The sequence below is a fragment of the Vipera berus genome (assembly GCF_964194415.1).
Source record: "Vipera berus genome assembly, chromosome: 6".
Lineage (NCBI taxonomy): Eukaryota > Metazoa > Chordata > Lepidosauria > Squamata > Viperidae > Vipera > Vipera berus.
The window spans coordinates 48,195,331-48,222,425 of record NC_138208.1 but is presented as its reverse complement, the minus strand read 5'-3'; the positions used below and the strand labels follow the sequence as shown (position 1 = coordinate 48,222,425).

Below are 27,095 nucleotides of genomic sequence, written 5' to 3'. Positions count from 1 at the left end.
AGTAAAATAAAAATAGTTTGCCTAAGTTTTCAACATATTTCACAGCAAAGCTGTAATTGCTGTTAATGTATGAACTACCATAATTCTCCAAGGATCCCAATGGAAACCAGCTCCATAATACAGCTGTAGAATATCATCTCTTCTGAGAGGAGGCAAGTATCACAATAATTTTCATATAAAACATTTTACCTTCTAAATGTAGGTGAGGCAATATCTGGATATTTTGAACCTGGCTGTCTGAGACTTGGTGTTCCACAGGCACTAGCTGATGTTGGACTTGATTTGGGAGAACCAGACAAGGATACACTCTCAGAATCAGATATTGTCACTTTTTCTTTTTCTTTATCCGTCTGGTTGATGGTTACAGGACTTGATCGTCCTGAGCCAATCTTTGTAGGTTCCCTCAATTTGTTGGTGGCAGCAGCACCAGCAGACTTGCTGCTGACGTTAGAGTCGATGCTGCTGGTGCTAGATCTGTGTCCACCTCGGCCAGGAATCCCACTTGTGCTTGATTTTGAAGGACGTGGTAAACTTCGATACTGCAAAGTGGTCTTTGAACTCATATGTAAGACACCATCTTCTTGATTCTGAGAACCATCGAGACTGGTCTTTCTTCCTGCACTTGACTTTCCACCAATGGCTGCAGATTTAGGCATCTTCCCCAAAGTTGCCGAGCCACTTGTTATGGTTGCTCCACTTGCAGTGATTATTGTTGAAGAGCTGACTCCAGTTTTCTTGAAACCAAAGGAACCTGTGGCTGTTGATCGGCCAATTCCAGAAGGAGGTTTTTTCCCTTCATCTCCACTGCTTTTTCCTGCATCTGAAGGGGAACGCTGGATGGAAGCTCCTTTCAGGGGAGTTTTTACTTTTTCAGAAGCTTTGGCATCATCTGTTTTTCCTAAAGAAGAGCACAATTGCTGCAGAAATCCATGTCTAGTAGATTTCAGATTTTCAAGACATATATATATGAGCAGAGGCCCATACGGCCTTTCAAACGCTGCAAAACACCTGTTTTTGAAGGGTTTGCACCATACCTTTAGCTTTCTTAAGGTGAAGGCTACGTATAACTGGGCAGTAAACAACATGCCAGGGGGAAAGTTGAGGGCAGTACAAAGTTTCAATTTGAAGATATTCATAGGGAAATAGCCAGACACAATGGAGTCTTGACTCCTGAATGGAGAGGGAGACCCAATAATTGACAAGGAAAGATGAAAGGAGAGTTCCCCTTAATGGAAAACCTACCTACCCATCCCACAACTGCAAAGGAAATATGGCAATATTATACTCTATCATTATTCCCCATCAAATACTTCTGAACTATTGTTCAAGTGATACGCTTCAGTTATATAAATTATCTGTTTAATAAATCTAATATTACAGTATTGCTGGTTTTCTATACCCAGGAGCTAAACATGGACTTTTCCCATCTATTGAAGTTAACTAAGGCAACTTAGGGAACTACTAGTCTTACATGAAACACTTTCAATGCCTTTCCTACCAGGTGTTTTGATAGTACTTCCTCCTGTTTTGTGCCTAGATGATGTTGCTCCCACTTGTGCAGTCATGCCTCTTCTCCAAGAGCCTGTCTGAGAGATGGGAAGAGGACCTTTTTGCCCTCCTTTCTCAGCCTCCTCAAGCAATCCAGGAGGATGGGTCCTCCACTTGCCACTGTTGTCAAGATTACTCTCAAGATCTTCCTCTGGCTTCTTCAGTTCTTCACTGCTCCCCCAAGGTTCTCCATCAGTTACCGAACGTTTTTCAGAATCTGTCTTCAGCTACCAAAAATAAATATCATGAAATGAAATTAATTGAGGAAGGGTTTTTATTTCAGTCACTGCAGCCTGAGAGTACACGTTATTATTTACTTAATGTCTTACTCTGATCACCCTACTCTGACTGTTTTTATGGAAATGGTATTTGTATAACTGGTGCTAAGTACATTAACCTAACATTGAAAGTGACTAATAATAGATAACAAAAATTAATGCTGATTCTTGAGATTGTTTTCTTCATTACACCTAAGAATATGAGGATCATATATTTAATTAGCAGGTGAGCTTCACATTCAAATTGTGAAAGATTTTCAATTTGCCTACAAAACTGTCAGTACTGCAGTAAGTGGCTTGACAGGAACATGATTCTTAACTGACAAGCCATGTGATTGGGGCTAAATGTGTTTACTCAGAGATTAGTTGTTATTTCACACACTGTTTATAACTAAGAGTGTGATATGCTCAGAAAGGACTCTGCTACATCTTTAAGCCTCAACCTTGCCTCCATATGCAGCACAGAACTTTGCCTTGGGTTGTTGAAAACATCGTGCTGTGATCAATAGAAAATGTAATCATGTCATTAAACTCCAGCAGTGTTTATGACTCTCTTGATGGGGGTGGGGGGGAATAGTTATACTTTTTTTTGCATAGGAAGATCATGCACAGAAGGTGGCCCTTTCTTGCTTTGATTCAATTAATTGTTTCATTATGGTTTTATGACATGGCTGTACCAGAAGTTCTAATTATAATGACATGTCAGAAGAGATTTAGGACTATTATAATTCTAACAAAGAAAACAGTAAGAAAACCAAAGAAATAAACCGCACCACTCCACTCCCAAAACACTCTAGTAAAGAATTTATGTGTTTAACAAGTATGTTAAGAAAAAGTGACAAAGCATCCAAGTGGCTGTCTGGATTAAATATCCTATCCCAGCCAGAAAATTAAGAGACCTATATGGGTAGGTATATTTTTTTTCCTGAAGAAGCAGTACTATTAGAATAAGAACTGACCGATGATGTAGTATTGAGGTCATCTGTACTGATGTTATCCAAAGTATCACTGAGGCCACTGCTAACGGAACTGCTATCATCCCAACTGTTGGAGATAAAAACAATAAGGAAAAAAATAAATTGATATATCATCTATTCTCACCAGAAACTGAAATTCGCTGATATAATTGATTTCATAGGTTGTTTACTCATTAAAAATATTGGTAAATATGCTAAATATGAACTTTATTGCTAAAAAGGCTTTGATTGTAAATAATTTACTGAAATATGCAGTTTCTATCTTTATCAAGACCTAGTATAAATGTCCACAGTAGGCTGATTCCTAGTTTATTGGACTCATATTCTTTATGATATCAAGAAAGTTGCATTAATCAACCTTGGATTCTGGTTTAAATTTTATTACAGTATTAGTTTAGATTATTTCAACGCTTTCCCAGAAAATGGTGTGGGTTAATGTTAGGTTGGTTATTCTTCAAAGAAATAAACATAAATGAAATAAGATTCAAAGAATATAAAATTGTGCTACTTCAATTCTTCTCTGAAAGAGCAGTTGAAAGTGAAAATAATATCAATAGTAACATATTATTCTCATTCCACCATAGTTCTCCGTTTTGCACTCCAGGAAGTTTGCTTGATATAAATTAACATAAATTAACATAGCACTATTCAATATCTTGCGATGTGGGTTTCAAGCCCATATTTCATCTTGCTTTCTATGGTTTTTTGACATTTGCCTAAAACTGGCAGGAATAGTTTTCAGTAATCTATAATCAAGGTAGACTTCTTCATAACCAGCATTATTGCTGTTCTTTGTCTATGGTAGTTTGTGATGGAAATTATAACCCAGCACATCTGGAGAACATCAAACAGGAAAGGCAAATGATCATTTGGAAGTCTAATATTAAGGATTTAATATAATCTAGAATTTCTCAAGGAGAACTATGGGGCATTGTTGCCTTTGGAATTCTTGACTGACACTACAATATGCACTTCAAGGTGATACTTTTGAATTCTATCTAAAAAGGTGAATTGACTAAGAATAAAGAGCAAGAATCCAATAAGCATTGATAAAAATATAGATATAAATCAAATGCTAATAAATTAAGAAAAGATGATGAAGTGAATGAAGCAAAGAACCTTAATCTAATCCACAAGAAAAAGAAAGCTCTTGGCAGACATCCAAAAGTGTTTATTCAAAAGGCAACTGGACTTTCTTGAAAAAGTCCAGTTGCCTTTTGGAAAAGCACCTGTGGGACAACCATGACCTGGATGATTGAGAATCACCATAGACGTGTTAGCAGACATATATTTTCAGATTATCAACCTGTATTGGACATAACTGAATTCTCTTTAAAAATCAGGTTTGCTCCTGAATGACCAGATCTAGTTAAATCAGAAGTGCTTTTACACAGTTTAGATATAGGCCTTAGATCAGGGCTTTTCAACCTTTTCACAGATTGTACCACTTTTAGGACATGACAGTATTTGAGTACCACCAGTGCTTAGCAAGGTGTCAAAAACTTGATGACTAAAAAGGGGGGGGGATTTTGGGTTTTACTGATTAGATTCATTTGTTGTTATAGAAATGCCTATTTTATAATATTATGGAAAAGTAAAAAGTTGAGGTTCTCCTCTCCTCCCTCCGCACTTTTTCTTCAGAGGCTATAAAAGGAGGTGGCTTGGGTGGGAAAGGGAAAAAAAGACAACAGGGAAAGGTTTAATCCCTTTAAAGAAATGTAATTAGTTTTTTTGTATAAATGTTTTATTAGGATTTTTTAACATAACATAAATCATTCAGTAATTTATAAAACAGAATGTTGTCTGGGTAACATTTATAAGACAGTCCTTAACAATTAATTTCTATGATCTATATTCCATATGTTAATTTCATTTGATTTCCCCTTTCCCCAAAGTATCTTTCTTTGCAAAACATTAGATTAAAACAATTTTCATTATTTTACTTAACAACAGTTAAATATATAGTTTCAATTGCCTTATCATAAATCCTGTTACCGTGTTTATTTCAGTTTATTACTCCCCCCCCCCAAATTCTAAATATTCTTACAAGTGACAATCTTTTTAACACTTAACTATATTTACCTTGGTGGATTTCATTCTGTTTTTTCCATATAAACCCTCTCATGCTTTTATATTTCTTAATCAATAAGTAAAAAAGTAGAAAGAGAAAAGAAAAGAGAGAGACAAAAAAGAAGAAAAAAGAGAGAAAAAGAAGAAAGAAAAGGGAGACAAGAAAAAAAAGACAAGAGCACTAACATACAAAAAAATAACATATAACTTAAAATATGTATCCCTCCTAATTTGATATGTATTTATTCCCTCAATTTCTTATTCTTTTTGACCATAGCTAAAATGTATTTAATCTGTTTAAATTTTAAACATTCCATTCAATAGTTCTAATCATATAATCCTTTAACTCTCATTCAAAACACATTTTTATGCTTTTCTTATCGTCACGTTTAAATAACTAAAACATTTGCTTTTGTTTAAATCATTTCAACTTTTTTCAGAAAAAAACATATGTTAGTTAAGGAAAAAAAATCATCCCTCTAAGAGCAGTGTATTTCAACGTTTTTTTTTCCATTTCTTTAGCCATATTCAAACAAATGTTTCTTTTTAAAGTATTCTCCCTGGAAAGCTCCATCTTTTTTCTGAATTTTCATTTTAGTCTTTTTTCTCTGGCCATTGCCTTTTTTAATCAATATCTTTTGCTGTGTCGTTTGTTTCCCTAAAAGGAATTTTTTTCTCATTCTTCTCCTTTTCTTCAAAGTTGCTTACACATGTTGAAATATTTCCTAATATTTAATATTTGAATTAAATCATATTTTTTTATTTTATATGGTTCCATCTTCAAATCTCTATCCTCAGAATTATACTTAGTCATCTCTACTGTATTTTCCTGAGAAATTTCTTGAAGTGAAATTAGGTTAAAAATAGGTTGATTCATGCTCTCAAGGTTGTTCTGCATTTTCTTGTAGTTTAAAGTCATTGTCCTTTGAAATTTTTGCTGCTTATCATCTGTTTCCTTTTGTAATCATTTTATACTGTTCCATATTTAAGTCTCTATCCTCAGAATTTTGTTCAGTCATCTCTACTGTATTTTCCTGGGGAATTTCTTGGAGTGAAATTAAATTGGAAATAAGTTGATTCACACTCTCAAAATTATTCTGGATTTCTATGTAATTTAGAATCATTGTCCTTTGAAATTGTTGTCACTTATCATATGTTTCCTTTTGTAAAGTATTCATTACTTCAGCTTTGTTATTCTCACTTTGTTTACACAGCTGCATTTTCTAAAAACTTTAAAGTTCAAAGAAAAAAATCCTCATCCACCAGGCGGGTGTCAGCATTTGCTCATTTTTCATGTCTTTCTAGTCTTTTCTCTTTCTCTAAAGGGTAAGTTTCACTGCTAACAAAAGGGAGGGAGCAGAGTCCCCCTCCCCCTTTCCTTCTTTGGAGATCTCTTATTTTGGGGACTTTCTTCTTTAGGAAAATAGGTAGGATAGAGAAAATCATTATTCTTATCCAGATTGAAGCATGCTGTTTAAGATCTGCTTAGTTTAATAGCTTATGACTTCCGTTGTTTCAGCTATGACTAGACATGAAGTTAGCCAACCTTTTCTTCCGTTGGTTTCTGGGAGGCTTCTCTTGGACTGTTTGGAGAGACTGCCATCTCTCCTAAGTCCCTGGGATTTCCTTCCTTCATTCCACCCCTTCAGGGTGGGTTCTGGCCCCTTAGGGTCCACAACAAAAAGAAATTTCAGCCGGAGGATTCGGCATTTCGAATTATCCAGCTGCTTCGCTGAAAAACAGGAACTGGAAGTCCAAATGTAATTAGTTTTACCCCCTTATCTTGAGTCTGTCTATGGCTTTTAGAAAGTTTTCTTTGAAGGTAAACAGACTTAATTTAAGGCTAAAGCTTTTCACAATTGCTAGAGACTTTCAGTCTCAGATTGTGACACATGACACGCCTGAGGAAGCTTAAAGGGGAAAAAAATCTGGAGTTTATGTGTTTCTTTATTTTGTGAGCCTTTTTTTGCTTTGCACTTGATTCCTGTGTCTTTAAGGGTACAGGGAAGGGATTGTGGGGTGTGTGTAGTCTACTACACTGTGGAAAGAACTCAGAAGGGAGAGAGGAAGAAGGGCCCACCAGCTAGCTCAGGGGTCTACCAACTTAGCAACTTTAAACCTGTGGACTTCAACTCTCACAATTCCTCAACCAGCTATGATGGCTGAGGAATTCTGGGAGTTGAAATCCACAAGTCTTAAAAGTGCCAAGTTTGAAGACCCCTGAGCTAGCTGGTAGTGGTGCATATTAATAAACATGGATAAATTTATCATACATTTGTCAGTGCAAAGAGAAAGTGATTCACCAAAGGAACAGCCACCCAAAAAAATAAAACTGGTACTTTTTCCTTTTCCCCTACAGTTTGTAATATTTTATTAGATTATAGAATAAAATACAAAAATACAAAAGCAAATAGTAGGGGGGAAAGTGAGTGGGAGAAGGGAAAAAGAGCAGACTTCCTCTGTTGCAATAGAAGGAAGCATTAACACTGAACCTCAACTTTTACTTTTCCGTAATATTATAAAATAGCCATTTCTATAACAAGAAATGAATCTAATCAGTAAAACCCAAAATTCCCCTCCTCCCCTTTTTAGAGTTTTTGACACCTTGCTAATCACTGGTGGTACTCAAATATTGTTATGTCCTAAAAGTGGTACGATCCGTGAAAAGGTTAAAGCCCTGTATTATACAGTTTTGAGAGGAAGTAGCATTTGCATGTAGACAATTCGGCCTTAGTATAAGTTGGGGAGCTTTTTAAAACTATTTTTAATAGTGCACATTAGACATGCTTCTGGATAGTACCCAGCTGTTACTTGGTAAATGGAGTTAAACTGGTGAACTTTTCAGATTATTTGTATAGTCACAATTGAACATTTCAACAAACACTATACTATGCAAAGGTGTCTTTTACTTAGTTGTACAGTGTAAATGTTTATTGTGAACCATTTTTTTCTTAACGTGGCTAAGTTTGTTTTACTCTTTGTAAAAATGTCACACATCAATCACACCAGTTTTATCATTATTGGCTTTTACTGTGGTTGTTACTTGTCACACATTTTTATTTTGTTTTTGAGCTGGTATATACTGTCTAGGGACGCGGTGGCTCAGTGGGTTAAGACGCTGAGCTTGTCGATCAGAAGGTCGGCAGTTTGGCGGGTCGAATCCCGAGTGCCGCGTAACAGAGTGAGCGCCTGTTACTCGTCCCAGCTTCTGCCAACCTAGCAGTTCGAAAGCACGTAAAAAATGCAAGTAGAAAAATAGGGACCACTACGGTGGGAAGGTAACAGCGTTCCGTGCGCCTTTGGCGTCTAGTCATGCCGGCCACATGACCACGGAGACGTCCTCGGACAAGCGCTGGCTCTTCGGCTTTGAAACGGAGATGAGCACCGGTCCCTAGAGTCGGAAACGACTAGCACGCATGTGCGGGGGAACCTTTACCTTTACCTTTATACTGTAACAATAATAAAGTATCTGTCTGTTTATCTATCTTGATGTATAAAAAAACAGCTATTGCTCTTCTACCCAGCTGTTACATGAAGATTGAACTCTCTACAGTCTATTAAAAAAAACTGCCACTAAGTAATAGCCATTAGAAATACTCTAACGGGGCAAAACACAATTATTTTAGGAATGTTGAATAGCTGCAGTTTTAAAGAAATCAACATTCCTATTTAAAATCTTATTTATTTCTAGTACTTTGCACCTGATAACACATATGTAAAATGACAAGCATTGTTATGAAAGTTTCCCTAATTTCCCTATTGCTGTGAAATAAAATTGTCTGAAAGAAGAGTGTCATTAATCTGCTTTCCAAATTTAAAAATCATTCTTCAGCTTTTCCTGAAAAGGAAACAATGAGTTTGAGCATTATTTATGGTACGCAAATTGGCATTCATACTATCCCCTCATCCCCCAAATTCCTGAACATAGTTAGCAGCATTGCCGTGCATCTAAAAAAGGGGAGCACTTGATTTGTACAGATGTAGCCACCATCTTTCATTCCTTTTTTCTTTCCCTTCCATCCAATTTCAAGGACCCTTTGGGCAGTTTACAGATAAAACAATCCATATTTCAAAAGGAGTCATGGCAGATCACAAGAACATAATTGAGCATAATGAAATAAAAAATCTTCCAAAAGATTATGCTGTCTGTCTGTACAGGAACATCCAAGAGGAGCAAAGACAGAGATAGTTCACTTTTTTTTTTTTTGGTAGACCAACATTTCTGCAGATGCTTTTCTCTCACCAGAAAAAAACTGGAAGGATACAAGTAACCTTTCTTACTTTCAGAAAGAAAGCAGCAACTGTGGTGTCCTTATCCACTTATGCTTTACATTACTCCAGCCTAACTTATATAAGATTGACAGAGCAGCATTTTGCCACCACCAAATGCTTAAGGCTGGCCCATCACTGAATGGAAGATAACTGCTGATCTTAATGATTGCATATGCTATTGCTTTTTACAGCTCTTGAGCAGAATACATAACACATGGCAGGTTTACTATCACAGAAAGTGACTCCCACCACAGGCTTGGAAGATGTTTCTAAATTAAAGCCATCTTAAAGCTGGCAGCGTTAGTATAACTAATGATGGCTGTTTTAAAAATATCAAGTTGCACTTGGATCAAAGAATATCAGGGATCCCAGAGCTATAGACTAAAATATTAACTTGAAATAACGTTTTGGAAGGAGATAATGATAAAGCATGTTCCTTTTTGTTTGAAAGAAAACCCCCTCAATGCATTCATTTAGTGACCTGGACAGGAGACTTTACTTCTATCTTTACAAAAATATGTTTTAAATTTATTTGAAATAAATATATCTTTAGATATAAACAAAGTGTTCTATCATTAAGGATTTTTTTCTATATTTCTAATTAGGAAAACTTCTCATCAAGATAAACCCAAATTGGATAAAAGTGAAATACAATCTGCTCTGTATTTTCTAATATAATGCAGATGTTAGTACTCAATATCCCTCATTTTAATGTTCATGAACAATACTGCCACTTGCCTATATTTCATATTTACAAAGTGTTAAATATTACTGAATCGTAGTTTTATTGAGATATCATACTAGCTATATATAGAAATTATTGCAAAATTGGACTGGACTATTTATACATGATAGTTTGAATTGTAGGCTAATTCCATTGATTCCACTTTAAATATTGAACTCTCAATCAAAGGTACATCTGACACTAATTTTATTCTTTTTCTTTCCATCCTGAGGTAACTTTCATAAATGACAAACTCATTGAAATATATCTATTTGAAATAGAACATGCTGGATGTTTTTCCTGCTTAGTGTGGTGTGGTTCACAAGAGCACGACAGAAGTGAATGTGCTATTTTACAGATCATTAGGACTCTTAAACTTCCTGACAACTTTCTTTTTCAAACATTAAGTTAAATGGTGCTTTTTAGGCAAATCTGAACACAAAAAGAGTATGAGTATGAATTTATTCACAAACTTCCTTTTGAATTGGATTTTCCAAAAAGAGACATTTTTTTAAGAAACATAGCATACTTGGGTTGTTTTTTTTAAAAAATGTGCAAAACAACAAGCAAACTGACAATGCCTGACCAGCTCCCACTGCAATCAATCAATCCATCACTTGTTTTATAATGGACCATCCTTGGCACGTCTGCTAATAAATCATAAACAACAGCACTATGCCTATTTAGCCATATTGAACATGGCACAAACAACATAAAAATGAAGCCATGGACAGTGCAAGTCAGATTAGACAATGAATATTCTGGAACTCTCCTAGAGCCATTAATTTTCCACATATATTCAGTCTCCATAGGAAAATACCTACAAGTGCTACTAGACTCATACTTTATTTAATTTCTACCCCAAGTATAAAGCATTACGTGTCATTTTCAAGCATGATAACCACTGTGACACAAACCCTATATTACTTGTGGGTCACAGAACACATTTAACCAACCTTTCCATAGCCAAAATATTCTCTACTAAGAATACAGACAACATATCAACAAATGACATTATATAAGGTTTCACTTCTTAGGATAGCTTTTTCAAACAGTTTAATAAAAATAGAAATAACTTTTACTATGTAAATAAAATGAATAAGCCATTGTTCATATAGCAGTCAAAGAATATCCTGTATTGAAATACCGGTATATTTGGCTTAGAATTCTACTTCTAAATGCTCTAAATATACAAATATAATATTCTGAGACATTTTAGCTCCAAGACTCTTGCTTTCTAATTTTAAATTTTGCTGTACTAAGGAAAACATTTGTTGAAAAGGCAGCATGACTAAAAATAATTTGCTTGTTAATAAGGAAAATGATATTGATTTTCTTCCATCTTATGCAAGTGAGTAAGCAGCATAACTTCATTTCAAGTTTTAAATCAAGATATATGTTGTACATACATAAAAATAATTCCACCAAGAAATGATGCCATAATCACATAAGGAGCAATGCTTCTGCTAAAATTGTGCTTCTTGTAGCCAAGAGAATACATACTAAGTTTATACCCCAATGCTTACAATTAATTTTGTTTAAATTTAGGCCAATATGCAAAACTCTTAAGAACTATCTGAGCTTTTCCATTCATTAGCTTTATACATTGTGAAAATGCATTTTTGTTTTCAATTATTAAGGAAAGACTCATAATTCTTTTACCTTTGTACTGTATCCTCCAAAAATTGAAGCTTTATTATGAGACAAAAGGATTTTGAAATCTGTGTAGAAGTAATTTAAAATAACCCCCACTTTTTATCTGTGTAGTCATTTCAATGCAGTCCATAATTTTATTGGGGTAAGTTTTATAGCTCTAAAAAAACCCAAAACAAAACAAAAATTCTCCATCAATCTTTTTATCAAATGCTTATAGATTCATCAAATAGAGAGTAACAGTTGGAAATCCACATTGTTTGTTCTGCCAGCCTGCTGCAGACAGAATAGATATTCAGATAATTTAGCACCCCATCGCTATTACAATGTAATCACATTTAATATATCTTCTGCAGACTGACATAGCACCAAGATTGACCTTGAACACTGCAGGAAAGAAGAGAGCACTAAAATTCCCATAGATCCTCACTACCTATATGGTGTTCTGTCAGCCATATAATACTAATTTTCCTTTCCTATCCTAGAAAGTATTACAGTGGTTTTCTTTCATCCATGGATCTCCTTTTTCTGAGTTAGAAATGAAGATGTCTAGTACAAATAGTCCTCAGCTTATGACCACAATTGAGGCCAAAATTCATGTTGTTAAGTGAAACATTTGTTGAGTGAATTTGCCCATTTTACAATATTTTTGTCACCGTTGTTAAGTGAATCATTGCAGTTGATAAGTTGGTAACCCAGATGTTAAGTGAATCTAGCTTCCCCATTGACCTTGCTGGTCGGAAGTTCTCAAAAGATGAACACATGACCCCAGGACACAGCAACAGTTGTTATGGCCCAGGTGGTCAAGCCAAGGCAGGCCTCTAGAGAGTTCTTTATTTCTCTTAACAAATGTTCCAGCCAATGGCCCTCCAACCAGTAAGGTTCCACCTTCACACTTCCCTGAAGACAGCCACCCTCAGTCCCCCAAACAACATTCCCTCTAGTACCAAGATAGCCCCCAGAGTAGGAGCATGCTGACAGGGCAAGGTCCAGGGTTCCTAGTCCAATCCACCAGGCAGGGTCCACGCACAATATAAGGGCAGTCCTCAGGACAAGAAGCAGGTCCCAGAAAAGAAGCAATTTCAAAGCCCCAGTGAAGCAAAGGCCAAATGTAGGCCACAAGAGAAGGGCGAGGTGCAAAACAAATGTGAAGAGCTATCTTCCAAGTGAGGAAAGGCAAATAGCAACAGACATGATTAAAAGCCAGGGGGAGTGTAAGCCAAAACAAACAATTGTTCCTGGCAAAGACCAGGAACATGGCTTCTCCTAAAGTTACTTCCCTCCAGGTGTTCCTTGTGAGAAGGGGTGGGGCAACCTCCTCCTGAGTAGCCTTGCAGTCCTTTTCTAGGCTTGCCTAGGCTCCACTCTCCTTGCCCTTGGATCAGTGGAGCAGGCAGCTGTTCCTCATCAGAGGAGATTGGCTGCCTATCAGCACCACTGCCGGTCAGCAGCCAATCCTCCCCTGTATCTGTGCAGGTAGGCAGCTCTCCATCTGGTCGACCACCTCTCCCAATGCCTGAGGGGCCCAGGACAGCATCATCCTCACCCCCTGGCATGCCCTTCCTGTCAGGCGGTCCCAGCTCCAATTCTTTCTCCTCCTCCTCGGAACCAGCCTCTGAGGGGGCCATAACAACAGTCATAAATATAAGCCAGTTCCCAAACATCTGAATTTTGATCACATGATCATGGGGATGCTGCAAAGGTTGTAATTATGAAAAATGGTCATAAGTCATATTTTTCAGTGTTGTTGTAACTTTAAACAGTCACTAAACAAACTGTTGTAAGTCGAGGATTACCTGTATCTTACAAACCATTACTGTATTTTCCGGCGTATAAGACGACTGGGCGTATAAGACGACCCCCGACTTTTGAGAAGATTTTCAAGATTTTTCGTCTTATACGCCGGAAAATACTTACATGCCAGTTGCCAAGTGTCCGACACAAGCCCAATTCAGACCCGTCTGATGCAGATGGTGCAAAGCCCTGCCGGTTCCCACCCGACGCTGGACAGCTCTGCCGGTGCCGCCTCGAGAGGGAAGGGCGTGAGGTGCCTACCACGGCTCCCCGAGCACTCCTTAGCAGCCGGGGAGTGCACGCGTGCGCAGGACTGCCCTGCCGGCTCCCGCCCGATGCCGGACAGCTCTGCTGGTGGCGCCTCGAGAGGGAAGGGTGTGAGGTGCCTGCCACGGCTCCCTGAGGACTCCTTAGCAGCCGGGGAGCGCGCGCATGCGCAGGACTGCCCAGCCGGCTCCTGCCCGATGCCAGCCTGCCCTGCTTCCTCCACAGTGAGAGGGGAGGGCATGCCTTCCTGGGCTCGTCGACTTGCAGCCACGCCGGAGCCGAAAGGGGCTTTTCCTTCCACCCACCCTTTGGAATAAACGCAAGAGCTCCCGGGGTCTGGCGTTTGCAAGGGGGAGGGGAAGGGGCTTAGAGGCTCTTGGGGTGGGAAGGGAGAGTCACGTTGGAGGGGGGACTGGACTAAGGAGGCTTGAAGTTGCTTTGCAAGAACGGGGGCGCTCGATTGATTTATGTACTATTTTCCGGCATATAAGACGACTGGGCGTATAAGACGACCCCCCAACTTTTGAGAAGTTTTTCATGGGTTAAAAAGTCGTCTTATACGCCGGAAAATACGGTAGTTCTCCTACCTTTTTTTAGTCTTCAAAGATTTCCTGAAACAATCAAGTCTTAATGGCCTTCCTAAATCTCAACAGGCTTTAGTCCCAATGAAAAGTAGGGCGGCAGTGGACAAATGCCCACCTTTATAGACCCCAAAGATGGTAGTTCTTCAAAACTGCTATCTTAGATCTTACTGAATAGGAAGATAATGCTTGAAGTAAGAAATCACCAAAATACTCAGATCCTGGTATTTACACTTATTAAACCATAGGCGCTATTTAGTTCACTACTTAGTTTAAAGAAACTTTTTATAAATTATCCCAAATATCATCCACATATATGGCCATCTTATTGCTTATTCTTAAGTCAATATTATTTATTAACACAGAACATAAAACCCAAAGACAGATCAGCAGCAGCTCTATTTCTTACTTCACTTGGGGTGGGGTGGGGAGATGCAAATCTCTATTCCTGTGTCATGTGTTACCTTGCCAAAAATTTGTTGCTGTATTGTGCCAACTGAAATTTCCAAACTGTTTTAAAGTCTATTGTGGTAATCCAATATAGAGCAAGGCATATACCTGCAGTTCAATGGCCCCTGTGCCTCAGGGATTGCTTTCATCATTGCAGCAGATGTTCCTGAATCTATTTTCTAATATTGCTAAGAAAGAATATTAAATTAGGTCAGTGTAAAAGTTCTGTGGTATATACAGAGAGCTAAATCTACTTTGCTGACTTCCAGATAGAATCATGCTGGCCTATTAGAATGTTTGCAAGATAATTGCCAACTTTATCTGGCTCTTATCATCTATAACTTATCATCTATAACATCAAACTTGATTGGGAAAATTTGGGCATTGAAGTCCACACATCTTAAAGTTGCCAAATTTGAAAAACACTGATTTGAAGGGAGCTCTGGAGAAAGAAATGGTAGACTTAAGACAGCTCCAAAAAGCAGACCCACTGGTCATGGCAAAATGAAGAATGGGTAAGATTCCTTGATAATTCCTCTCAGGACAAGGAGAGGGCTTGACATGGCCTGCAAGTGCTCCAGACAGATGCTTCTTGTGAGGTGACTAGTAAGATAGTGATCTCCAGTATGTTTAGAGTTGTAGGAGATGAGCGAATAGCAATCTTTCTCAAACCATGGTTGTCACCGTTGAAAGGACACTAAGTTTGCATAATTCCTTTTCTAATCATTTTCAGAAATTGCTTATTAAATGCTTTTCCTCTGTTAGAAACCTCTAGAGTGATATGTTTCACAGTTCTATGTGACTTTCCTTCAAAAACTAGTGAAAGAGAGTTTTAACCAAAGTTTTTAAATTTAAAATAAGATTTTGGAATTGATTATAAAGAATTCTTCGTATGGAAAAAAAGTTTTGCTTTATTTTTTTAAAAAAATATAATATTTTTTATATAAACATTAAACATTGGACAGTAGAGGGAACAATGGATTCAGAAGTTAATTTTAATAATTTCAACAGAAACATCTACCTCTATGAAGAGACTGTAAATGAAATTATGGAAGAAGAAATAGTTCTACCTGACAAAAGCAAGATTCAGTTGAAATTGTATTTATGAACGACAGGCTACAAGAATAACAGGGGAAAAGATTTTACACAACAAACAAAATAATTTGGCGAATGTTGCCATAATTAAAAAGAATATAAATACAATAAACCAACAGAGTGACTTGCATAATTTTCCTGTTAGATTTAAAAAATAGGCTTGTTAAAGTTTTGAAGACTATTGTGAGAAGAGAGAAGAAAAAAATGAAAACAAATCAAGTTCTTCAACATTATTTGAAGTAACTAAAGATTAATATTGTTCAAAGAAAAAGGAATATTAAGTTGGTTTATTTGAGCTAGGATAAAATAAATATGAAGTTTTTCTGACACCAGGACTGAAATGATGATGCTTTGGAATTCTTGATGCTCTCTGATCATAGTTGTTTTCTTGCAGATACTTCATTATCCAACTAGGTAACATCTTCAGTGCTAAAAGGGAGTGGTGGTTGCTTTTGGCTTATATACAGTGGCTTGTCCTGTGAATGTGGATGGAAATTGTGTTTACTTCTTGGTAGATGAGGCTGTTGTTTACTGTTTGATTGCTTATTTGAATTGCTCGTTCCTTGATTGGGGTACTGTTTACTACTTGATTATTGGTCTGGTAATAATTCTGGTATTAATCTCTGCTTAATTACGATTTAAATGTTGGCAAGTTTTTTTCATATTAGCTTTTTTATTATAACGTTTGAATTGTATGCAAATGTTGCTTATCTCTATGTGCCTGTTGATGGCTGATTTGTCTCAGTGCCAAGTTTCCAGGAATTCTGTAGCATTTGCAGACTTTAAAAACTAATAGATTTATTATCATATAAGCTTTGTCAAATGACTTAATTTCTCAAATAATATTGAGAAATTATTGTTATATCTACAGACAACTGTTATTTGAGCAGAGAAAAGGTAAAATGAAGGATTGGATAAACGGAACAATAGGGTAAAAAGCATCCATTGTTAATTATTATTAAACTTTATTAAATAAATATTATACACAGTATAATACTGGATAATAACATGAGAGTAAGAAAAATCTAAATGGAGCAAAATAATTAAATAATATCTGGTTACACCTATGTAATATTCAATATTACCTAATGAACTCTATATTACCTTATACAGCTATTTTTTAAAAAAATCCTTTTTTTTAACTTTTTAATCCATACTTGAAACATTGTGCAGTTCTAGCTCAATATTACAAATATCACCTTTAAACAAATATTTTTGCTGTTGTTTTAAAAATGAAGCAATGTCCTGCATATTAACAAGTATTTGCTTGCATAACAAATTTAAGATAAAATGCATTTATCAGCAAGTTATCATGACAATGGTTAGTCTTGTTTCTGTATCTTCCTGAACAGTAGCTGATACGTATTGCAAAATATGTATTTTTGTATCAAACTTCTATTGCATATTTTTATATTAATGTGTGAAACTATGAATAGCATTCACTATGTAAGAGCAAAACTAACACATTCCTTAATTATAATTCACTAGTTAAAATTTAGAAATATTTTAAATTAAAATGTTTCAAAAGCAAAAAATTTAAAGTAATTACCTATTACAATTATTGCACTTTTATTTTGAATTAAGTAATTGGTATTATAAATTCAAAATGATTCATAAGGTATACAGCTAATCCAGTGGTGGGATTCAAATAGTGAACAACCGGCTCTCTGTGTGGATGTCATTTCTGGAAGTCCATTCTGGGCCTGGGCAACAAAAAATTAGCTATCAGTTCTGCCAAAGTAGTGCAAACCGGCTGAATCCCACCACTGAGCTAGTCCTTCACTTACAACCATTCCTTTAGTGACCATTCAAAGTTACAATGGCACACACATATGTTCTAACTTTGGAAAATATTTGGGAATGCTGCATTCAGATGTTATGTTTGAGTCTACTTCTATGATAAAAACGAATTTTAAAAAGGGTGATAGAAGAGGACAAGAATGAGACCGAGGTGGTTTTGAATGTCGAATTAAAATTGACACATAGTAAGAACAATATGGAAAAGACATAACTGGATTTCTCTTCCTATAATCTCACAATTGGTACACACTTAATAAATGTTGTGCTTCATATAAAAAGGAAGATAGCATTTGGAATAAGACAGTGGTTAAAGATCATGTTTGTAGGAAAGAACAAAAGTAGTCACTCTAGTCCTCAAAAAACCTCAAAACCCTTAATAGGTTACTTTGAGGCTGATGGCTAAACATTCCAGAATATTTTTATTCTGATTTCAGTACATTATAGATGCAGCAAAATCTGTGAGTTGGGCTGTAATTACTGGGAGGAACTTTTCTTGCTTCACAGGAACTTTGATGTTAGTGTATCAGTGCGCATAAAGATTCCCATGGAGACATTTGCTTCATCTTGTTAGAGTGATGAGAAACTATTTGTGAGCAATCTTGCTTAGATCAATGTTATAGAACTACAAGTCAATCACTTTGTATAATTCAAATATTTACGCAGCTCTACTGATGTTATTTTTGCAGCATTGCTTCATATCAGAATTTGCTTTCTAAGCAGTCCAGGCATGATATGACTACTGTTAATTTGCATCTTGGCTTTCCCTAGTTGGATGACACTGGCTATATTGAGCATGTGTAAATAATATACAACACATGAATAAACTCTTACCATGTCTAAGATATTTGCTAGCAAATATACCCCAGATAACATGAATTGTTGAGGCCAGCTACAGTTTGCCAGTTTCTTTCCTTTGGGGTTATTGTTCTATCAACAACTGATTAATTCATTGAAAAGTTCTTTCAACACATTATTTATTTCATTGGAATTTTGATTTAAACACCTTCCCTCTTCATATTAAAGCAGTCATATATCCTCCTCCTTCTGTTCAATATAAGAAGGAAATAGCTGCTGTCGCTCATAAGTGAGAGGGACCCACTTAGGCTTTATCACCAGTTCAAAGATTCTCATTCTCTCAAAAGAGAGAATCATACATATAAAGGTGGGGTTTTTTCAAAGCAATTCAGGAACCATATCATAAAAAGAACAAAGAATTATTCTCAACCATTAAGAATCTTTAGCTCCCTTTAAGTGCTTATCTCTACAATGTGCAGTTTTATTACAAGAACAAGTCTGAAATGGTACAAGTCTGAAATAGTATAGGGTTTCCTGCCTGAGCAGGGGGTTGGATTAGATGACCTCCAAGGTCCCTTCCAACATCATTATTATTATTATTATTATTATTATTATTATTATTATTATTATTATTATTATTATTATTATTATCACTGCTTTACTGTGGTGTGTTATATGATGTATAATACTGCAATACATTTTGGGGGGAAACCTCTGAAGCTGGTGTGGCAGGAATTAGTACATTGCAATGGCTGTCTGCCTGGTTTTTTATTTTGAGTGATGAAGTTATTTGGATGAGTAACGAAATGTCTCCGATAAACAAACTTTGGTCCAGTTGCCATGACCTAACCTTTTTAGATACTTTTGGCTTGGATTATTGAGTCTTCATTTTCATGTTGCCAAAATTTGATACTGGACTAAGTGAGGGGAAACAAGCTGAAATTAAATTCACACAAACAGAAATATTGTAGTAATTAAGAAATAGGGTTCTGGTGTTTGAGATTCAGTCTATTTTGAATAGGGTGGTACTTTCTATGGAACAGCAATTTCACACACTGGGGGGCCACCTAGTTCCTTGGCTGTCACTGGATTTGAAGATGGTGTCTATGATTAATAGTAATTTGCATAATTACTCCTCACGTGAAATGAAATGAAATGAGTCAATTTTTATATATTTATCTACATCCTTTCTAGATTACCACAACATGTTACACATAGACTGTTATGTATCCAGGTGCAGGCATCTGCATAGTAGCGGCCACTAGGGGGCATTGGCCTGGATGGTTTTGGCGGGAAACCTAGTTTCGACGGGAAACCTAGGGCCAACCTCATTGGCTAGCCGCCTACCTGGCCAGGTATATAAGGAGGCCAGGTAGCCCTTGTTCTCCAGTACGAACCCCCCCCACAATAAAGAGCTGAACACGTACTCCAGCTGGCATCTCTTCCTTGCGTCGGACCCACTACATTATATAGACTATCCTTGAAAAGTGTTTACAAGCTGCAGTTGGTACAAGAGAAGCAGCCAGGATGTTATCTTGTGGAAGCTTTCATAGTCATATTGTTCTGAAAAATCTATGGTTTGCCACTTGCCTATTAGGCGAAATTTAAAATGTTTGTAATTCCCTTTAAAATCCTAAATTGTTCGAGATGATCAAAAGAATCACATTTCTGTTACTCAACTGAGTGGCTACTAAAATCTCCAGGAAAGACCCTTTAGAAATTAACTTTCTGTCAAAAAGAGTTGTAAAGGGCCTCTGATGTTTCAGTGTTTAGAAAATCTATAAAGACACATTTGTCATATTTTAAATTCAGAAAGTGATTTAGGAACTATGTTATTGTTCATTTTAAATTGTTTTCTGAATTATATTCTTTAAAAAATATTGTTAGATATCTTTAATACTGAATAGTATTAAATAGTAGAAAACTGAATAAAATGAAAATAATAAAATAAAATAAAAAATAATTACCATATATTACTACTTTTGGGAAAAGCAAAGTATCATTTATATTAAAAATAGCATTTTGTGTTGCATAGCACTAGAACTATTTAATGCTTAGGAACTGACTATGTCCATAGATTAAAATAAATAAAATGAAATATCTTCACAGATAATAGAACTGCACAAAATATTTATACAAATTGAAATTAAAATTAACATGGCCTGAATTTTCCTACAAAATTACAGATCTAACCAAAAGCATTCTATGTTTTCTTCCTAGAATTAGCTGCAGTGAAATCAGAGAAAATGCACGCTCTGCGGGTGTATTTAAAGCACGGTGCCTATTTAAGACAGTCTGCTACACTGCACATACTGACATTTTCCTCCTGTAATAATGAGATACAATTGACTCTCACTGTTATATTTCACAGCTATAATCAACACAAACACACACACACAAATAAGCTCTAGTTCCCAAACACATACTTGAGCCATTTACATGGGAGTGAAATAAAAACCAAAGTAACAAACAGGATACCTCTATTATTAAGAATTTTAGTATCTGCAAAATTAGAAATATAACGGATCAAAAGAGCACCAAATGTAAAGAGATAAATATTCTCAATATTTACCATAATATTTTTTTCCGGCTAATGCATAGAAACAGAGATTTTAATTAAATAAAACCCTTAACTGCTTGAAGACAGACAACTATAATATATTCCCACAATCTTCTCTTCTCCTGGCTAAACATACCCAGTACCACCAACTGTTAAATGGTACTTCCAATAGTAACTGGAGATCCTTCCAGGTCCTTTTCTGTCTTGATTGCTATTCTCTGGACATGTTTCAATTTTTTCAATTGCTTTCTAAAACGTGGGCCCAAACTAAATGCAATATTTTAGATTTGAGAAAAAAATAATTTTCTTTATAGTAGCTGTAAATTAAATATATGTACCAGGAAATCTTCAAAATGATAAGTCTTTTCCAATTGGTACAAGGAGATAAAAATTAGAAATGTGAAGGCTCTATTTTCTTTGAAATTTATACAATAAAGCAATTGCATGAATAAAACAAGTAAATAGATTTGCTAAAGAAGAATTTAGTTATAACAAATTAATATCATGATTTTAGTGCTAGTCTATTTGAATGATAAAACACATGGTTGTAGTTTTCTTGTCTCTGATTTGCCTGAGTCTTGCTTTTCCAATGTCCAAAAACTATTCCATACTATGCTGAAGTCCAAATTATAATACAGAAGTAGGATATTTTAAAGCAACATTATTATGCAGATATTTGGCTGCAAAAAGAACCTCAAATATAAAATTTTGAACCTGACTGGGGTTTTCTATATAAAAAGCAGTTAAGATTATCCTTTACATAATCAAAGTACAATATTACTTGCAAACCATTCAAATAATTGTTAACAGAAATTTAAACCACCAGGTGTTAAGAAATATATATGAGCTTAAAACTGATTAAAAAACCAATAACAAAAGAAACAGTATAGCTAGATCATTTTCATAATGCGATGTCTTTATGTTTTTCCAAACTTTTGTTGCTTATGATTAAAATGCTGAACTATTTAATTCTTTATGTATGGTTGAGAAAAGCAGTTTTAACATGATAAATAATTCCAAATTTAAGTTACATATACACTGATTCAATTATAGGTAACTGGGTTGTGAAAATCTTCTATGGGTGAGCCATTCAAACAAGAACAAAAAATGTGCATGGAAATTCAGATCACATGGCAGGAAGGGATCTTGAAGGCAATATTTCTTGTATCATCTCAGACAAATGGCCGATCAACCTCTTCTTAAAAATCTCCATTGTGGAGAACTCATGGCGCCAGGAGATAGATGTTCCACTGCTTACTAGCAATTATGTCAGGAAATTCCTCCTTATTTCAGACGGGAATCATCCTCTGTGAACCTTCCACCCATTCTTGTTCTACCCTAGATAGCTAAGATAGATCCATCTACTTGCTAAAGTAAATATCATACTAATTGGGGCTTGATGGAGTTCAAAGATTAAACAAATTATACATGGACTCAGAATCCATTTCATATTTTTGATGACGTATTCCTTTGATCATGACTTGGATGAAAAACTTTGGATTATTCTGAGCTGTACTGGCAGTACTCTCAAATTCTCTCTGCTGAAGCAGATGCCACAGGAACTTGGTTAAGAAGCGGGAAATGATTTGAAATGTGAAGGCTACAGTTTCACTGTAAACTAGCTGTTAGGCTGCACCCTACAGGCACAAGGACATCATAATCTATAGCATATGCACAAATCAAGAAGTAATCTAAAATACAAAATAAAAATTACAGCACAAATTCTGCTATGCTGAAATTTGTTATTTTTAATCACCTGATTTACAAGAACAAATTCTTAAATGTGTACATTATTGCTAGGCAGATGCTCTGCCTTTGTATTCTACAGGCCAATTTATTTGCAGCACTTCATAAATCACAACATTATTGGTCATTCTGATAATAATTGTCCAGTGGATGTTGATACAAGAGATTTTTTTAGGGCGGGGCAGTTATTATGTCTTTTAAGAATACACAATTCTTCTCACATAACTCTCCAGCTCCAGCTTAGATTTTTATTGCCATTATTTTAACGCTTCCTAACCTATAGCTACTGATCCCAATATCTCCATATTTGAAAATTAATTGCCCTGAATAACTTTTACAAACATTTGTAGTAACTTGACATTCTTGACTTTTATATAGAAAAAGGAGGCTTTACCTGTCTGCATCCACTGTCACATCATGAATTCCTTTTTGTATGACATCTCGAGAGGCAGCTATGTCAGGAATTCGATTCAAGCTTCTTGTGTATAGATTGAGCCCTCCATCAGTCAAGTAACTAAAAATAATATATATAAAAACGAATCAGTAGGAAAGGCTACCACCTATAGACATTTCTATTACGCTATGCAGTGCAAGTATTGATATGAATTAAAGGTAATATTTTTCTTGCTTGCAGTTTATACTCTAAATAAGAATACACAATACTGATCAAAGTGAACCTTATTAAACCAAATGATAAAATAACATATCTACAATTAAGATCCTCTATTGATTTAAATATGTTAATCGCAGTTACTTTCTCTGGGTTATAACCTAGCAGTAATATGCATTTTATTTATGTCTGTCTGTCTGTCTGCCTCTGCCTCTCTCTCTCTCTCAATCAGAATAAAGCTGGAAGGGACCTTGGAGGACTTCTAGTCCAACCCCCTGCTGAAGCAGGAGACCCTAATACCATTTCAGATAGATCGCTGTCTAGTCTTTTCTTAAAAACCTCCAGTGATGAAGCAACTACAACTTCTGACGGAAAGCTATTCCACTGGTTAATTGTCATCACTGTTATGAAGTTTCTCCTTAATTCCAGGTTGCTTCTTTCCTTAATTAAATCTTTGGAAAATAAGTTGACCCCCTCTTCTTTGTGTCAGCCCCTCAAATCTTGGAATACTATCATGTCACCCCTAGTCCTTTTCCTCTAAACTGGCCATCTTGATTCCTGCAATCGTTCTAGATATGTTTTTGTCTTCAGGCCCTTAATCATCTTAGTTGCTCTTCTTTGCACTTTTTTTTTCAAAGTCTTAACATTTTTGTAATGTGGTGACCAAAACTGAATGCAGTATTCCAGGTGTGATCTTACTAAGGGTTTATAAAGCGGTACTAATACTTCACTTGATTTTGATTGTCTGTTTATATAACCAAGGATTGCATTAGCATTTTTGATTGCCACCACACAGTGCTGGCTCATGTTTAAGTGATCATCCAAAGTCCCTCTCACAGTTACTGTTTTTGAGCCAGGTTTTACCTAATCTGTACTTGTACCTTTGGGTTTTCCTGACCAGGTGTAAAACCTTGCTTTTCTCCACATTAAATTTCATGTTTTTGGATAGGGCCCATTGTTCAAGTCTGTCAAGATCCCGAGCTTGTTTTCTGGGGTATTGGCTATTCCTGCAAGCTTACTGTAAGTGTCATCTGCAAATTTGATGAGTTCCCCTTCTATTCTCTCTCTGTCTCTCTCTGTGTCTCTCTCTGTCTCTGTCTCTGTCTCTCTCTCTCTCTCTGTATGTAGAAATTCCCATGTTTTGCATCTCAGATTGAAAGAATTAGGTTGCCAATACTATCTCTGCTTGATATTTGGGAAAGCTGCAGCTGACAAAGTAAAATATAATCAGCTAAAAGGATAAATATTTTTCTACTATAAGCTATATTACTGCTCTTTTCTTTATTTCCCAGTTACACCACCAAAGGAGAAATAGTTATGATTTGATACTGCATTGTCTTCCTGATTAAAATGTCCTTATTCACAAAACTGATCTATGTTTCAGAGGATACATGGCTATGTATCATACATCCTGCAAGGGCAGGAGAGGATAGAATTATGGCTCTAGTATGTATCCTCTCTTCACCTACTATGGTCGGGATATATAATATCTTCCAAATGAATTTCTCACAGCTTGATAATATCTGTATGGTCACAATGGAACATTGTGTAGGATTAGCTAGGATTCTAATCTAATGCCAATATAACCTTCTTACATTCTAAACCTGAGGCAAAATAGTTATGGTTTATTAGGCCACATCTCATTTGCTTTTCAATCTTTTTAGCTTCTATTGCATCTGTGAACAGTTCAAAACTTAGACATTACTGAAAAGCAAACTGGGAATAAAACAGGACATTAGATACAAACCATAGGTCTCTCACATATCATATATTTGCAATCAGTAAATAAAGAATAAACAGTGGTTTCAAACATTGATTTACTAGCCTGAAGTAAGCTGCTGTTTATTTGTTTTGTTACACTTGATCAATAAAAAGCACATTTTTGCTTAGTGCCATTTCTTAGACATTTCAAAAGAACCCCTATGCGCTAGGAACACGTTTTTAAGCAACTGGATGCCTAATATGAATTCTAGCAGGAATTTGCAGTTTCTGAGATACCAGACTGTGTTGGAAGTTGAATATATTTGGCATTTGGTGAGGGTGGGTTAAACTATTGCAGCTTCTATTTTAATAGAATTACAAATTAAGAAAAAGAAGGTGAAAATCATATTTAAGAGTTTAAGGTACTTTAGTCTCAGGAGGGTAAATTTTTTAGTTGAGAGGCTACACATATGAAACAGTGTACTCTCTCATATTAATTCCTAATTATTCCTGGATGATTGTCCTCCAGGTTTAAAGTAATTAAAGTGGGAATGAAAGAGATAAGGTTTGGCATGCTTGGGTGAAGCATGTATTTTTAGTGCTTATTAGTCTTTTTTCTTACTAATATAAATTGGAAACAGTACTTTAAAAATATTCTAGCTAAGAGCACTGCCATTTAGATCATTTTCATTCAAGAAAGGCAACCTAATTTATTTTCTCTTTTAATAAACCAGTTAATACTTTTTTACATTTTTAGTCAAGGATTACTACAAGTAAAATATTCAACAAAAATCAGCAATCAGCCTTTTTATTCAAGTTGTCACCTATTTGTTTTAACATTTTCAATGTGTTTCTCTTTTAACGCCAAGAATACACAGACTTCAAGCTAATGATATCAGTGATTTTCCTCCCTTTTTAGTCTGAACCCTAGGAATACAGGATTAATACCCGATAGCATCTAGTACTCCACTTTATGATACAAGTCCTGATAAATGGCAGAATATAAATCTAAAATTAAATATTTGTCTAGATTTGAACAAACCTGTCTTAGGGTAAAGTAAAAACAAATATAGAAGAAATTAACATGTTTTTTACATATTAATTTATTAAGAATTCATCTGCAACAAAATCATCTGCAAAGTCTGAGAAGAAAGTAAGTAGGCCTTTGCATGCTTGAAAAAGTATTTGGATTTTACATAAGAAAAAACACAGCACCTCCCCACTCTTCATTAAAGCAACGTTCCTTTTCTCAAACTTCCACAGTATTCTGAAAATAAGGTGTGGGTGCTTTAAGAATTTTATTAACTTAATGAATAAACTCTTTAAAACAATTATACCTCTTTTTCAAACTTACCTTTGACAACAGGGTTTACTTAAATGAATTACAAGGGGGCTGTGATTGAACCTTTTTGGAAACATTAGCCTTAGTAGTGTGATGAAGGCATGCACATATATAAGCTGCACTTTGCAAACAGCCAAATTGTTGCATCTTTTACAAATATTTGTGCAATAAAAGTTAACATCCAACAAGAATTCAGAAGTACATTTAAATGGAAACTCATACAAAAGTTTTCACAACTGAGTGCATGTATTTGTATCTCCTCCTGTGTTAACGCTCAAGATCTTCAGAAGCCAGTGCATGCCCAGTGATCTGGAGATCTAGTTTCCCTGTATATACTTGCCCCCACTAGCTGTTTAACCCTTAAATGAATATACTAAATGCCAAAACAAAACTTAAATCAGTGAACAAGTACAAATATAACTCAGCTCTCAGCTGGTCTACTTAGAAATAAATTTTGCATAATTAAATTGAATCAAAATATGATTTACAGTGTTTACATTTCAGCTCTGAATCAACCCAGAGTCTAACATTCTTTATCTTATTTCAGCAACTCAAAATTTTCAAAGGTTGAGGGACAGTAAAAAAAAGGAAGGAACTAGTGGTCATAGATAGAAAATTTCTCATAACTGAAAGCTCAGGTTTTATAGATATACATAGACATTTTTTTAATGTGAAATTTTGGGGATTGCTCAAAACCCTTTGTCACTAAATCCTGGAGATTCCTAGACTTGTTCAAAGATTTTTGAAGAATTAAGCAATTTTTTGGAAGTTGATTATCCCTATTTGAACTATTACTTAATTTTGATTCAAACAAACCAAAAAAGTGCACCTC

The 27,095-nt window shown here is 35.6% G+C and overlaps 1 protein-coding gene across 2 annotated transcripts in view; it reads right to left on the bottom strand.

Annotated features, from left to right (window-relative positions):
- NAV3 (neuron navigator 3) overlaps nucleotides 1-27,095 on the bottom strand; it is a gene marked incomplete at its 5' end in the record, with an annotated part of 246,791 nt that overhangs the window by 64,849 nt on the left and 154,847 nt on the right. For both annotated transcript variants that reach the window (XM_081330387.1, XM_081330388.1), the window contains 4 exons: nucleotides 190-898; nucleotides 1,499-1,775; nucleotides 2,738-2,870; nucleotides 23,005-23,124. In XM_081330387.1, the coding sequence (XP_081186513.1) occupies nucleotides 190-898; nucleotides 1,499-1,775; nucleotides 2,738-2,870; nucleotides 23,005-23,124 (1,239 nt within the window). The remainder of the gene's footprint in view (nucleotides 1-189; nucleotides 899-1,498; nucleotides 1,776-2,737; nucleotides 2,871-23,004; nucleotides 23,125-27,095) is intronic.